The sequence below is a fragment of the Juglans microcarpa x Juglans regia genome, chromosome 6D (genome assembly GCF_004785595.1).
Source record: "Juglans microcarpa x Juglans regia isolate MS1-56 chromosome 6D, Jm3101_v1.0, whole genome shotgun sequence".
Classification (NCBI taxonomy): domain Eukaryota; kingdom Viridiplantae; phylum Streptophyta; class Magnoliopsida; order Fagales; family Juglandaceae; genus Juglans; species Juglans microcarpa x Juglans regia.
In genome coordinates this window covers 12,805,898-12,818,842 of record NC_054604.1, presented here as the reverse complement: position 1 = coordinate 12,818,842, position 12,945 = coordinate 12,805,898, and the positions used below count along the sequence as shown (strand labels likewise).

The following is a 12,945-nucleotide window of genomic DNA, read 5'->3' as shown; positions in this document are numbered from 1 at the left end:
GCAACAGAAAAGAAATTTTATGTGCGGGAGATCAACGAGCGATACAGTGAGGGAGAAAAACAAACGCAGGGAGAAAATTAAAAAGTAGAGAAATTCTATTTGTAGTTCTTATTTGAGAATTGTATGTGTAGATTCTTTATTAAATGAGAAAAAAATTATTTTAAGTGAAATATTTTTATAATTTTAAAAAATTTTAAAAATAAAATTATCTAGACTTGTATTGCAGTTTCTAAATAGACTTTTTAATTGTTTTATTTTAATTTTTCATTTGCTTTCGTCCAGTTCTTATCCTCCTTGGCACATTCGGGCATTTCGTGCTATACAGGGGGCTTCCCTGTGGCGGCTCTCTTCTGTTAGTCATGGGCTACCTCCATATGTAAGCCAGAAATGGAACCGAGAAAGGGGCTGGAAAATTATTGTTGAAACAAGTTTGTATTTTCTTTGGGGGGAATTGGAGACCTCGAATACCCTAAGGTGTAGCCATTTTTATCTTCATCTTCTTTGTGACTCTCTGGTTCTTTTTACCAAACAGCAGCCATTAATCCATTCCCATACAATTTCTCATTACAACACAGTATAGATTAACTAGATTCTTTACGATTGGTATCCAGAGCCACCGATTCTTCATGGGTGTGGTATAATTAAATAAACAGCAATTGTTGTTGCTGGAAAAGATTTTGGAGAAATTAGAACATATGAGCGAAATACTCGATGGAATGCAGCAAAAATATGGGAGGATGCAAGAATCTTTAGTCAATGTCAAGACGAGGAGGACGAAGAAGAAAGTGCAGTAGAGGTGGAAGAGTTTGCTACGGTGCCCACAGAAGCTGTTCCTAAAGTAATTTCTATTTTGTGTGTTCTCAAAAATTCTTCGACAACCCATCTTATTGTCTCAACCTTCAAACCCCCCTCTCCGGATTTCGTTTCTTCCCTCCATTAACCCGTCATATATTTCGACGATTTCATTTCAATTTAATCAGAGGTGCAGGGATGCTTCTACACATCTCGTATGGCATCCTCCGTGGCCATGGGGCTTCACCCACTCGCCTATTAACCCAAAAAAATCCCAAACCTTACCCGCAACGCAGTAGTATGCAGTGGAGTCGTTGGTGGCTATACATCAGCAAACCCATAGACACACGACGCCGTTACATGAGGAATTTTCGGATTCATCCCTTCTTGCCTTCCATTTCGATGAGAAATAGAGCAAGTTCGACTACGCAAGCCTGGAATTCCAGAAGAGAATTTTACAATCATCAAGCATAGGCAAAGAAACCTACATCCCAAGGTTAGTTATCATGTCGACGGAAAACTCCGCAACCATGGAAGAAGGTCTAGCAGAGGTGTGGGCCGTGATGTTTGGGGCCCTTGACGAGCTGTTCAAGAAAACCAGGGTGCGTCCAAAGGATATAGGAGTCTGGGTAGTGAACTGCAGCATCTTTAACCCAACCCCATCGTTGTCGGCTATGATAATAAATCACTACAAGATGAGGGGAAACATATTGAGCTACAAACTTGGTGGGATGGGGTGTAGTGCCCGGATCATAGCGGTGGACTTGGCGAGAGACATGCTTCAGGATGGCTGTGACACTGTCTGGCCACTTGATTTCCATATTGGTTGGAGTTACTACATCTCAATTCCTTCTTGGATTTTCCTCTCCAAATTAAGAGGTTCAGATGCTGTGGTGTTTTACAGGATTCAAGTTGGTATACAATCGCCAGAAGGGATCACCACAATTCGAGGGATGGTAAGAAGATTTAATGATTTTTTAAAGCTTTTTTTTTAAGTCAAAAAGGCATTTCCTTCAAAATATCTGCATCCAGCTCCTCCAAAGAAGATGTTGAAAATAAAAAGCTAAACTCTGTTGGAAGAGAGAAGGTGTTTCTTGGAGAATTGGATGGAGAAACTATTGTCAGACATTAATGTATCAAGGAGTGCTCCGGTGGCGACCCTTCTTGAGCTAGAAGCCGCTGCGAGGTCTTCATTCTATGATGAGAACCAGCAAGCACCAGATGTTAATTCTTCAACCAGTGGTGTGCTTCAGGTATTATATATTTTGGGTGCTTGTTGTGCTACTATAGTGTTCATACCTTCCTTTCATAACTACCGAATTTGGTTTTTTCTTGGCCTTGGAATGACCACTTAATACTACCTGGTATTTGACCATAGCAATCCAAGGTATGCATGGTTGTGCGGATTTTGCACTCAACATGCTCGATAAAATGCATAGACTCATTTTTTGTGCTGGGAGGGGAACGCTGAAGGGACCTATGATAATTGGGGGGTTGCACTATATGTTTGAACAAAATTTTGAGGATGATCAAAGCTTGGTCAATATCCTGCGAAGTAGTAAGCAGATTACTATTATATTGTGGGATTGCCTTATGGAAATGAGAGAGACTCTTTGCTATGAGATTTATTTAAAATATTCTTGGGTTGTCTTTAACATGCCTGATGAGTTGCTTGAGAGAGTGTTACACCCTAATAATGTCATATTCTCAATCTTAATTGTGGTGATAAAGGATGAGGAAGATGTCTACAGGATGAGTTGTGTTGATACTGAAGCTGAAGCAAGCTCTTGATTACAAGTGGTTGGAACAATGATTAGTGCACCTCAATTGTTTCCAATATTGACACTTAGAGATGTTCTGTGGTGGGAAGGAATAAATCTGCTAAAAATATGGAAGTATCATTGGATAAAGAAACAAATCTTGTGGCCATTTGATAGAGGAAAGGGAAAGGATGTGGTAGAAATGTTGAGTGCCGGATTCACTTTTGTTTTCTCGACACTTGAGACCAAGGTATTTGCAGAAGGGCAGATTGATGAAGGCGGCAACTTGCAGTGTTCATACCATGGTTGGTCATTTAATGGATGTGGATCTAGTGTTGCAAAGACAGTTGCAGCCAAGGGATCCAAAAAGGGTGGTTCAGCAATTATCTTCAAGTCTCAGGCATTGCAAGGAGATTTAACAGTCGGGTTATGCGCTTGGGTTGTGACAAGAAAATCATCACTAGCAATCTGCACATGCTCATCAATACTATAGAGTTGCATCAATATCGCAACCTTGAGGACAAGGTTCTTTAAAGGGAGAGAATTTGTTACGATCCCCAATTAAACAAACCGTACCATTTTGAAGGCTAAGAAAGGAAGCTAAACTACAAGTCGTCTATAGCTTGCCATTTAGATTAATAATTGTTGCAATCTATTATTTCCATTCTATTTACTTTCCACGTGTTGCATTTTCATAGTTCTGATAGTCATGTGCTACCTCCATATGTAAGCCAGAAATGGCACCGAGAAAGGGGCTGGAAAATTATTGTTGAAACAAGTTTGTATTTTCTTTGGGGGGAATTGGGGACCTCGAATACCCCAAGGTGTAGCCATTTTTATCTTCATCTTCTTTGTGACTCTGGTTCGTTTTATCAAACAGCAACCATTAATCCATTCCCATACCATTTCTCATTACAACATTCTCATTACAACACAGTACAGATTAACTGGGTTCTTTACAAGGTGGTTGGCTTGAAGAAGACTGAACCCTAGCCTTCTTATGGTACCCCACCAGTGGTTGTGCTAGCACTCTAGGGAAAGGGAGCGGCAGATTAGAAAATATATGTTCAGTAAGCATATAATTTTTTTTTTTAAATCTTTCTTACCTCAGATGAATGACCTGGATGTTGATTCTTGCTATTCATCTTGTTATAAGAGAAGTCATATATATCATTATTACTAGAGCTAGTGGCATATGACCCAGGGGAAGAAGCTGGCATGACTTGTGACCAAGTAGATCGAGCTGCCTGAAATTCTTCCTCTCCATGACTGTATAAGTTGCTGTTTTGGGAAGCCTCTTGCTTTATCACATCAAGAACATGAAACCTTGGAGATGAATTTAAGATTTGGTCCTCCCAATTTTTTGCCTTCCTATGTTGAAAATGACTCAGACTAAAGCCTACTGTCATCTCTTGCAGAAATTCCTCCTCTGAAAAAACAGTCAATCAAGAAAATGTGTCACAACCCCGTCCCAGGAAGGTCGGGATCACGACGTACATACATGTCCTTTACTTCATTTTCTTTCCCTTTTTTCTTTTTCTTTTTTATTTTTTTTCTTCTAATAACATGCGATCCGCATGGATATGACACACGTATACTCTAAATTTCTAATTTAATAAATGGAACACTTGATGGACATTCTATTCGAACATTCATCAATAAAAGACTCTTAGAGTCCATACGTTCATAAAAACATAACCCATCATCCATAAACATAACTGTTCTAGTTAGGGAAGATCTTAAGCTTCTGCCTCTCCCTCTACAGTAATGCCTTGCTCCCCAGCCTTTTCATCATTACCTAGAAGTTTAAAACATTTAAAACAAAAGTGAGTCGAATACTTAGTAAGTGTACACAATGCAGTGAACGTACTAGGCATCTATTCTTTTATTTGGAAAACATGCATACATAAACATTTTTGCTAATTCTTGACAATACTTTCATGCATAACAGTTTGAGAAATAAGTCATACTTTCATGCATAAACATTCTAAGAAATAACTACGCCTTCATGCATAAACATTTTAAGAAATAACTATACTTTTATATTTCATTTTCTTTGGCCGGTACACACTATTACGCCCCGTGTGTTGGGGTTAGTAGTCTTCCTTTGGACCTGGATTCCACCCGTGGCCACAGATTGGGAATCCATATCAGTCAGGGGCAGCACTGGGTGCACTACCAGTACTACTTACCCGGCATTGCAATCTGCCCATTCCTTTGGTACCATTTTCATTCATATGGCCGTTACATATTTTCATACATTAAAGCATTTATTCATTCAATCATTTCTTTCATTCATTCATTTCAGTCCTTTCAGTCATTTTCATCATTTAAAAGTTCATTCATGGAAAATGTAATTTAAAAGCATGAACTTAAACATCATGTCTTCATTTAACTGTGCATTCATGAAAAAACATCATTTTAAAAGCATGAGCTTAAACATCATTTTTCATGGCATCCATAAAGCGTCAGTTCATAGGAACAATTTAACATCAGTTAATAGGGATAATTTAACATCAATTCATAGGGACATCTTAAAACATTTTATTCGCATCATTTAAAGCATCAGTTCATAGGGACATTTTAAAACACTTTATTCGCGTCATTGAAAGCATCAGTTTATAGGGGCATTTTAAAACTCGTTTAAAGTATCACTTGAAGCATAAGGCATGAGACATTCATTACCTTTCATTTTCAATCAAAACATTTTTATCATCTTTCTTACTTCGATGCACATGTATTTTTATGAAAAAGATACACTTTCATACTATACTACATATAGGAATAATCAATAAGTTTATTGCGAGAGAATGTATGGAAATCTCATGACTTAGAACCTACATGCAAGCATTACTTTATACTCATACACACAATTATAATCGATAGGGTGCTTAACAGGGGCTATCAAGAAAGAGCTTGTACATACTATATACATTTACTATTTTCTTTAGAAGAACATTTGCAATAAGAGAGAGACATTCTTTCATAAAGAGAGCTTGGTGTAAGAAGTATGGTCATAGCTACTTACGTTTATGCTCCTTGCTACTTCCATCATCAATATAGGTCATATTCCAATAAATAGCATAAGCGTGTTAATACTCATACAATATTATTTAACCATCCCTTTAAAAGAGAAAGCCACGATATTACAATCTAACGTCCATTCTATGCTTAACATTAACCCAAATGACTACTTCTCACCTCGACTTACAAGAAAAATAACTTAAATATTAAGATATGTTAGCTGTCCATGGGGTATTTTAAAAACTTACATGAAAATTAATTAAGAATTCATAGGCTTCAAATAAAGTTTCTTTGGTTCAGGCTCACTTTGGGTTATAGACATTAGGAGATAAAATTTGGAATTCTCGACAATGGGCCTTAAAATAGATTTATGCATCTCAAGTGGGCTAAACAAGCTTAAGAAACATGCCTTTTAAATCACCTTGTGGTCCCTCATTATAAAATGTTAGCTCATCAATATTTTGAACTCTTGGGTTAGGTAGAATTTAACCAAGCGAGGGACAACGTAAATGAGCTATTTTTATGGCATGACATGGACTTAGGAATACTTGGACAGCTTTGCATATCATAATACCTCATGCACAATTAATCTCTTATATTTAAACTAACTAAGCTATAACTTATTCACATAAGCAATATATTAATTAGTTTAGATAAAACCTCCCATTAAAATTAAAGTAGTATAAGGTATAGCAAAGTTACTCATTAAGAAACTTTAAAACCTTTAAACACTTAAGCTGTGATTTACTCACTTAATACCTTTCAAAAGCAAGATATAAAATTATAGAACCAAGCAAAACCTTTAAATCAGACCTCTAGCATCCTAAAAATAGATTACCAACCAAATCTCAGCACAATGCACATGATACTAACATATATATTTTAAAATCACTATAATCATTACCTATGATTAAACCAAGTTTAATAACAACATAGTAGTTTCAAAATATAGGAAAATACATAGCAAAACAACTATAATACCATTCAGTTTGGGCCAGAAATAAGGCATACATATTTATTTTCAACATAGGAATTTAACTACACCAAAACACAAGCTAAAACAACTTAGTTGGCTTCCAAAATCACATTAAAAATAAATGAGTCAATTTAGGATTTTACCTTAAGCTCTTAGCCCATTTCAAAACACAAGTGGAAGACCAAATAGAGGTATAGCCGTGTGGATGAAGAGCAACACGATATCACTGTTTTAAACTCCAAAACCGAAACATCAAAACTCATCAAAAGAAAACTCACTTGATCAACCATGGCTAAATTTAAAATATACAAAGGAGAAGAATTTAAGGGTACTCTTACCTTGCTATGGAGTCATAAGCTTGAAGATGATGAGAGGAGTTGGTTTCTTGAAGATCAAAAGAGAGGAGAAGAAGAGAGGGTTGGCTTTAGCTTGCTTGGAAAGGGAGTGAAAAAAATTCATTTCTTTTCTCTTGGGTGAGGGTCGATGGGTAGGGGGGGAATGCCTTAGAATAGCTTTTATTTTTCTTCTTCTCCTTTTGTGTTGCTTTGGACGATGGGTGCAATGAAAAGTGAAGTCAATGGCTACCTTAAGAAGCTTATGGGTCAAAGGAGCTCAATGGCTTGCTTTAGAAGCCTATGGGTGTAAAGAGCTTAATGGCTTGTCTTGGGAATCCTACGGGTGAAAGGGATACAGGGCTTTAGTTGCTTGGTCAAAGCTTATCACATAAGCTTGGAAGATGGATGGTGGAGATCAATCCATCTCAAGAATGCTTTCACCTACCAATTTAATGGTAGAGATTAATTGTGTCATTTTCTAAATAAATAAAATTAAAAGACTTAAGGGAAAATATTTCAAAGTCTAAAAATAATACCCTTCATTTATTTTAATAAATCATATTTTAAAAATAAAGCATACTCATCTTAAAATAAAATAATTAAAAGTAGTAAAAATTTTTATCTCAAAATATTTAACTTAAAGAATTAGTAAAAAAAATGTCGTAAGGACCTACGTAGTAGGACTTAGGTATTACAAAATGAAACCCGCCCCCAAACACATTTCAGTATAAAAATCAAAACCCATTTGAAGCTAAGAAGAAGAAACAAATAGTAAGCACACACACATAGAGAGAGAGAGAGAGAAAGAGAGAGAGAGAGAGAGAGAGAGAGAGAGAGAGAGATGACAAGAGCTTAGACTCTAGATCAAGAACCCATGAGGAACATAAGTTTATCTTGTTTAACAAAGACTTGAAAACATAATGACTCATATATTAAAAATCCTAAAACCATATGAAAGCCAATAAAGAGATGTATACTTAAAACGTGGGTTTGTTGGATGCCAAGTTAGGATCTGAGCCATCCTATGCCTGGAGAAGCCTTCATGGAGGTCTGCCCTTACTTAAAATAGGACTCATGTGGAGGGTCGGGAATGGGCATAGCATCAACATATGGACTGATAGGTGGGTCCCTTCCTTTCCAACTTTCCAGATCTCTTCACTTAGAGCTACTGACTGTTGGTGTGAAAAAGTGAGTGATCTCATTGACCCTAACCTGAAAATGTGGAAGGAGGATCTCATACAACAAATATTTTCTATTCAGGAAATTGAAGCTATTAAAGCCATTCCCATCAGTATAGGAGGCAGAGCAGATAGATTAGTGTGGCAGCCTAATACTACTGGTCAGTACACAGTTAAGAGTGGCTACCACACTCAGAGAAAACTGGAGACTGAACTAGAGGGGAAACTTCAAGCAAGCATAGGGACAAAGCTATGTGGAAGGCATTGTGGAAGCTGAAGGTAGCTCCTGCAGTTAAGTTATTTTTGTGGAGAGCATGTAGTAAAGCTCTTTCTACACTTGGAAACCTGAAGAGGAGGAAAATTGTGGAAGATAGTATATGTCCAATATGCAGGACTGATCCTGAGACTTCAGGCCATGTTCTTTGGGGATGTACAACTACTAGGGACATGTGGAATCAGGGTTGCATTAGAGTTCAGAAGATGTCTTATTATACTGATCTATTTTTTAATGTGTGGACTACACTAGTGGAGCAGCTTGATCCCAGCGAGCTCGAGGAAGTGGCAGTCACACTAAGGGGAATCTGGACAGAAGGAATGAAGTACTACATGGTAAAGGGTTCACTCACCCTATTGTAGTCTCCCAAAAAGCAAAAGCAGATATGGTTTCTTTCCAAGAGACAAACAACACCTCCCAGACTTATCCAATGCAGGCTGCACAAAGGGTGCATAAATGGCTAAAACCAGTAGAGGGCTACTATAAAGCACAATGGGATGCAACTCTAAGTGTTGGTATATGCAAGATTGGGGCGGGAGTGATAATTAGAGACCACCAAGGTCAGGTTATAGGAGCACTTAGAGCCTCCAGATGGTTGAAAGGCAGGCCCTTTGATGCTGAAGCACATGGCCTTCTACTGGCAGCACTTTTCTGCAAGGAAATGGGGCTCATGCAGGTCATTCTAAAAGGTGACTTAAAACAAGTGGTTGATTTGTTGCAGAAGCAGGTTTCTAACTGGAGCATGGGGGGATTGCTGATTGAAGATGCCCAGAACCTAATGAATTCTTGCAGCCAGTGGTCAGCTACTCACACCTATAGGGAGGCCAACAAGGTTGTTCACTATCTAGCAAAGTTTGCTCTAAATTTACCAGAGGATGTATATGATATTGAAGAATGTCCATTCGGTATTCAATCCATTGTAAACATAGAGATGTTATAAGCGATTTTTCAATGGAATCAGTCTTCTATTTGAAAAAAAAAAAAAAAAAAAGAGAAAAAGAGATGTATACTTGACAAAAGGCAGAGCTAGTACCATGGCTTGGACTGTTTTTCTAGTTTTGATGTCACCATTATTGTACCCATCACCCCATTCCACTACCTTGAAAATATTAATCACAACACATCGCCTTACATATGCAACAAAAAATATGAAGGAAAACACATGTACCTTGAGTATTTTATGTCAAAAGGTATTGTTTAAGTGAACCACACGTACCCAAGTGCATAATTGCACATGGTTATAAATTATTTGAATTCCTGGCTAAACAATAACATTTGCCTCTACAAACAATTTCAAATTTCATTTCCAAATTTTCAACTTTCCTTTTCAAGATATATTCTTTCCACCAAGAGAAATAACTTTTGAGATGGATTTAAGCTCAAGCAGGTGCCTTGTTATCTCACGTTCCTTTCCTATATTCCACTTTCAATTACATATTCATGGACTAGGTAGTTTAGGTTTCACCAAAAATAAATTGTTGAGCTTGAAAACAATGACTTCCAGACTGCAGGTACAAGCAATCTTTGACAATTTCTTCTGCAGAATAACATATTTATACCATCTGTTGCAGAAAAACAAACAATATTTACAAGGACTACTCTGAGTTTTGACTTAAAAGGAAAGTTCCCATTTTGGGATGGCATTTCTCCAAGTAACTAAACACAGATGGTGATCATTTATATTAGATTCCAGGAATTTATAAAAATATTGATATTGAAGTAAAGAAGCCAGATTGCACCAGAGAAAACTAGCAAAAGGAAATGAAACACCATGGCCTAATTTGACAATTGGCACATGAGCCTTCCCAATCACCTGAGAAATTTTATAATATTTTAGATAAAAAAAAGTTCATGCTAGACAATTTTTTTTTTTATTTGAGTCATGTAAATTTATTTAAGATTAAAAAAGGTCTTACCCCAATACACGGGAAGTATACAAAACACCCACCTAACTAGCAAACATGCTAGAGAAATTCAATCATAAAAAAAAAAAAGTATACCTGCATATTCTTTGCCATTCCCCTCTGTGAAAGTGCCCTTGAAAGAGCCAGCAAACCTTTTTGCTGGTTTCCTAGACCGGAATCCAAAATCACGACCTATAATGTATAGAAGTCAGGCAAATGTTTAAATTTGGTTGACAAGGTACAAGACATCCATTATCTATTTACGAGTGCCAATTCCATATATGACAATATAGATCATCTCATCTTCTAGGGCAGCATAAGAACATTTATAAATGCTTGTCATTTATTTTAAAAACAACAACAGTAAGAATGTTCCCATTTTCCGGCAAAAGTAAGAACTTTTAGCCTGTGAGCTACCAAACACAAGCTAGTAATTTAAGTTAAAGTCTAATGTACAAGCAACCAAATCAGACAGTCATAGAGTAAAAATACATACAATGCCAAATTCGATGGGATTTGGGTTTTGTTTAGTTCAATTGTGTTGAGTACAAAAAATAGCAGCATATCACAGACAAGCATGAAAAATTCTATGGAGATACCTATTTTAAATTGTATAAGATAACATAGAACAATAACTTACATCATATCACTAGTTGGAAGGTAGAGCCTTGTCTTCAATGATCCAAGGGAGAGCTGGTGGCCTTGGGTTGTGAACAAAAAAAGGGAGAGACGGAGGGCCTCGAGTTGCTGGGCTAGGTGTGGAGGAGAAGGGGGCTCTGATGGAGGATTGGCGATGGCATCGAGGTGTGAGTGGTAGCAAACGACGCCCCTATCGGCTGCGATATAGAGATATCTGAGAGAGAGAGGTGAGGCCAGATTCGGGAAAAAGGAAATTTCCGGCGTGGTGGCTGGGGGATAAGGAGGGGGTGGCCGTCGAGGTGAGATGTCAGTGGCGTGGTGGAGTCGCTAGCGACAGGCTGTGCGCGGCGATGTGGGTTGAGGGAAAAGAGAGAATGGGGAGAGAGAGAGGGAGGAGGGGGGACCGCTAGAGGGAAAAGAAGAAGAGGAAAAGAAGAAAAATAAAATGCGGGGATTTTAATTTTATTAGCTTTTTTAGCGATATTAACTCGCCAAAAAAGCTTAAATGTAGCCGCAAAAGTAGAACCGCTCATTTTCGACAATATTAAAAAAAGTTGGAACTTCTCGTTTTCGATGACTAAATATTCGTCGAAAATAGTCTTCAACAATTTTTCATTAATTTTGTAAAATGCCATTTCTGGTGCTTTTTATTCACTGTTACTAAGAATTAAATCGCCGCAAATGTATCTATTGTGGCGAGTTTACTATTTGTCGCATAGGCCTTATGGAGTATAGAGTTGGGATGTCTGAGTTCCTTACCATGCACTACTTCATTTCTTCTATTCCATATAAGCCTTGCAATTGATCCTGTCACCTCTAGTTCAGCTTTTGGTAAATTTTTCAGTTAATTGGTCCCAAATGTCTCGGAACAAATCATGTTGCATGGAAATCTTCATAACCTTGATACTTGCTTGGCCCCATACATCTTGAGTAGCACTACAACCCCATAACACATGGCCCGTTGATTCCCTTTCAAGGTGGCAGATTGGGCATAAGTTACTCTCTCAATTTTCTCTGCTGCAGGTTTGAGAAGGTAGGGATAGCCTCATTACAAGTCCTCCAAAGGAACATTCTAATTGCATTGGGAACCTGCAGTTTCCGTAAGGATTTCCAGGTGCTACTTTGTGCATGAACTTTCGAGGGCCCTGCTTCTTGCCTTGCCAGGATCTCCCTATGTAAGTGATAGGCACTTTTGACTAAAAAGAGTCCATTTTTGGTCCATTCCCAAGTTAATCCATCTTCTCTGTTACCCAAGCTGATAGGGATGGATTTGATGAGCTCCACCTCCTGCTGGGAAAATAGGCTGTGGAGTAAAGGTTCATTCCAGTTCTTTTGGCGAGGTTCATGAGATCTGCCACCCATTCCAACCTAGTATTCCTGTTAGTTAGTGTCAGTGAGTAAGGCCTTGGTAACCATCTAGCCTCCTATATCTTAACTTTGTGTCCATTTCCTATTCTCTGTATGAGGTCCTCTTTAAGCAATTTCAATCCTGCCAACATACTTTTCCAGACCAAGGATGGTCTGCACCCCACTGTGGCCTCTAAAAGGTTCTTAGAAGGGAAGTATTTTTGCTTAAGAACTTGGGCAGAGAGGGAGTTTGGGTTATTGAGAATGTTCCACCCTTGTTTAGCTAGGAGAGCAAGGTTGAAGATGCTAAAGTTTTGAAAACCCAACCCACCTTGGTCTTTCCCTCTACTTAGATAACTCCACTTAACCCATTGAATTTTGGACTGACCCCTATTGGAACCCCACCAAAACTTCCTCAAGAATTGGTCTAGCCTCTTAGTGATGGATTGAGAGAGGAGAAAGATGCCCATGGTATAGGTAGGAATGGCTTGCAGAACTGACTTGAGTAAAATCTATTTTCCTACTGTTGAGAGGCATGTTGTCTTCCAATTTGTGATCTTTGTCCAAGCTTTGTCAATAAGGCTACGAAAGGCTACATTTTTAGCTCTGCCAACCATGGTAGGGAGCCCCATATATTTTTCAAAGGAGCCTGATGTCCTGACCCCAACAATGCTCAAGATTGTTTTCTGGTTTTCAAGTGGGGTATTTTTGCTAAA

At 38.0% G+C, this 12,945-nt stretch overlaps 2 protein-coding genes and 1 long non-coding RNA gene across 3 annotated transcripts; 2 read left to right on the top strand and 1 right to left on the bottom strand.

The window, feature by feature from the left end:
- Positions 1 to 1,322: 1,322 nt before the first annotated feature.
- On the top strand, positions 1,323 to 2,583 carry LOC121235388 (3-ketoacyl-CoA synthase 10-like). The gene is made up of 3 exons (XM_041131736.1): positions 1,323 to 1,707; positions 1,918 to 2,045; positions 2,524 to 2,583. Exons 1-3 carry the CDS (start codon positions 1,323 to 1,325, stop codon positions 2,581 to 2,583), a joined length of 573 nt encoding a protein of 190 aa, XP_040987670.1.
- A 1,565-nt stretch (positions 2,584 to 4,148) lies between these two features.
- On the bottom strand, positions 4,149 to 6,859 carry LOC121235023. The gene is made up of 2 exons (XR_005934488.1): positions 6,696 to 6,859; positions 4,149 to 4,350 (listed from the first exon to the last, which is right to left on the bottom strand). It is a non-coding gene; the product is annotated as an uncharacterized LOC121235023 (long non-coding RNA).
- A 1,865-nt stretch (positions 6,860 to 8,724) lies between these two features.
- Positions 8,725 to 9,279, top strand: LOC121235387. Its single transcript, XM_041131735.1, has one exon. It carries the CDS (start codon positions 8,725 to 8,727, stop codon positions 9,277 to 9,279), a length of 555 nt encoding a protein of 184 aa, XP_040987669.1.
- Positions 9,280 to 12,945: the final 3,666 nt, after the last annotated feature.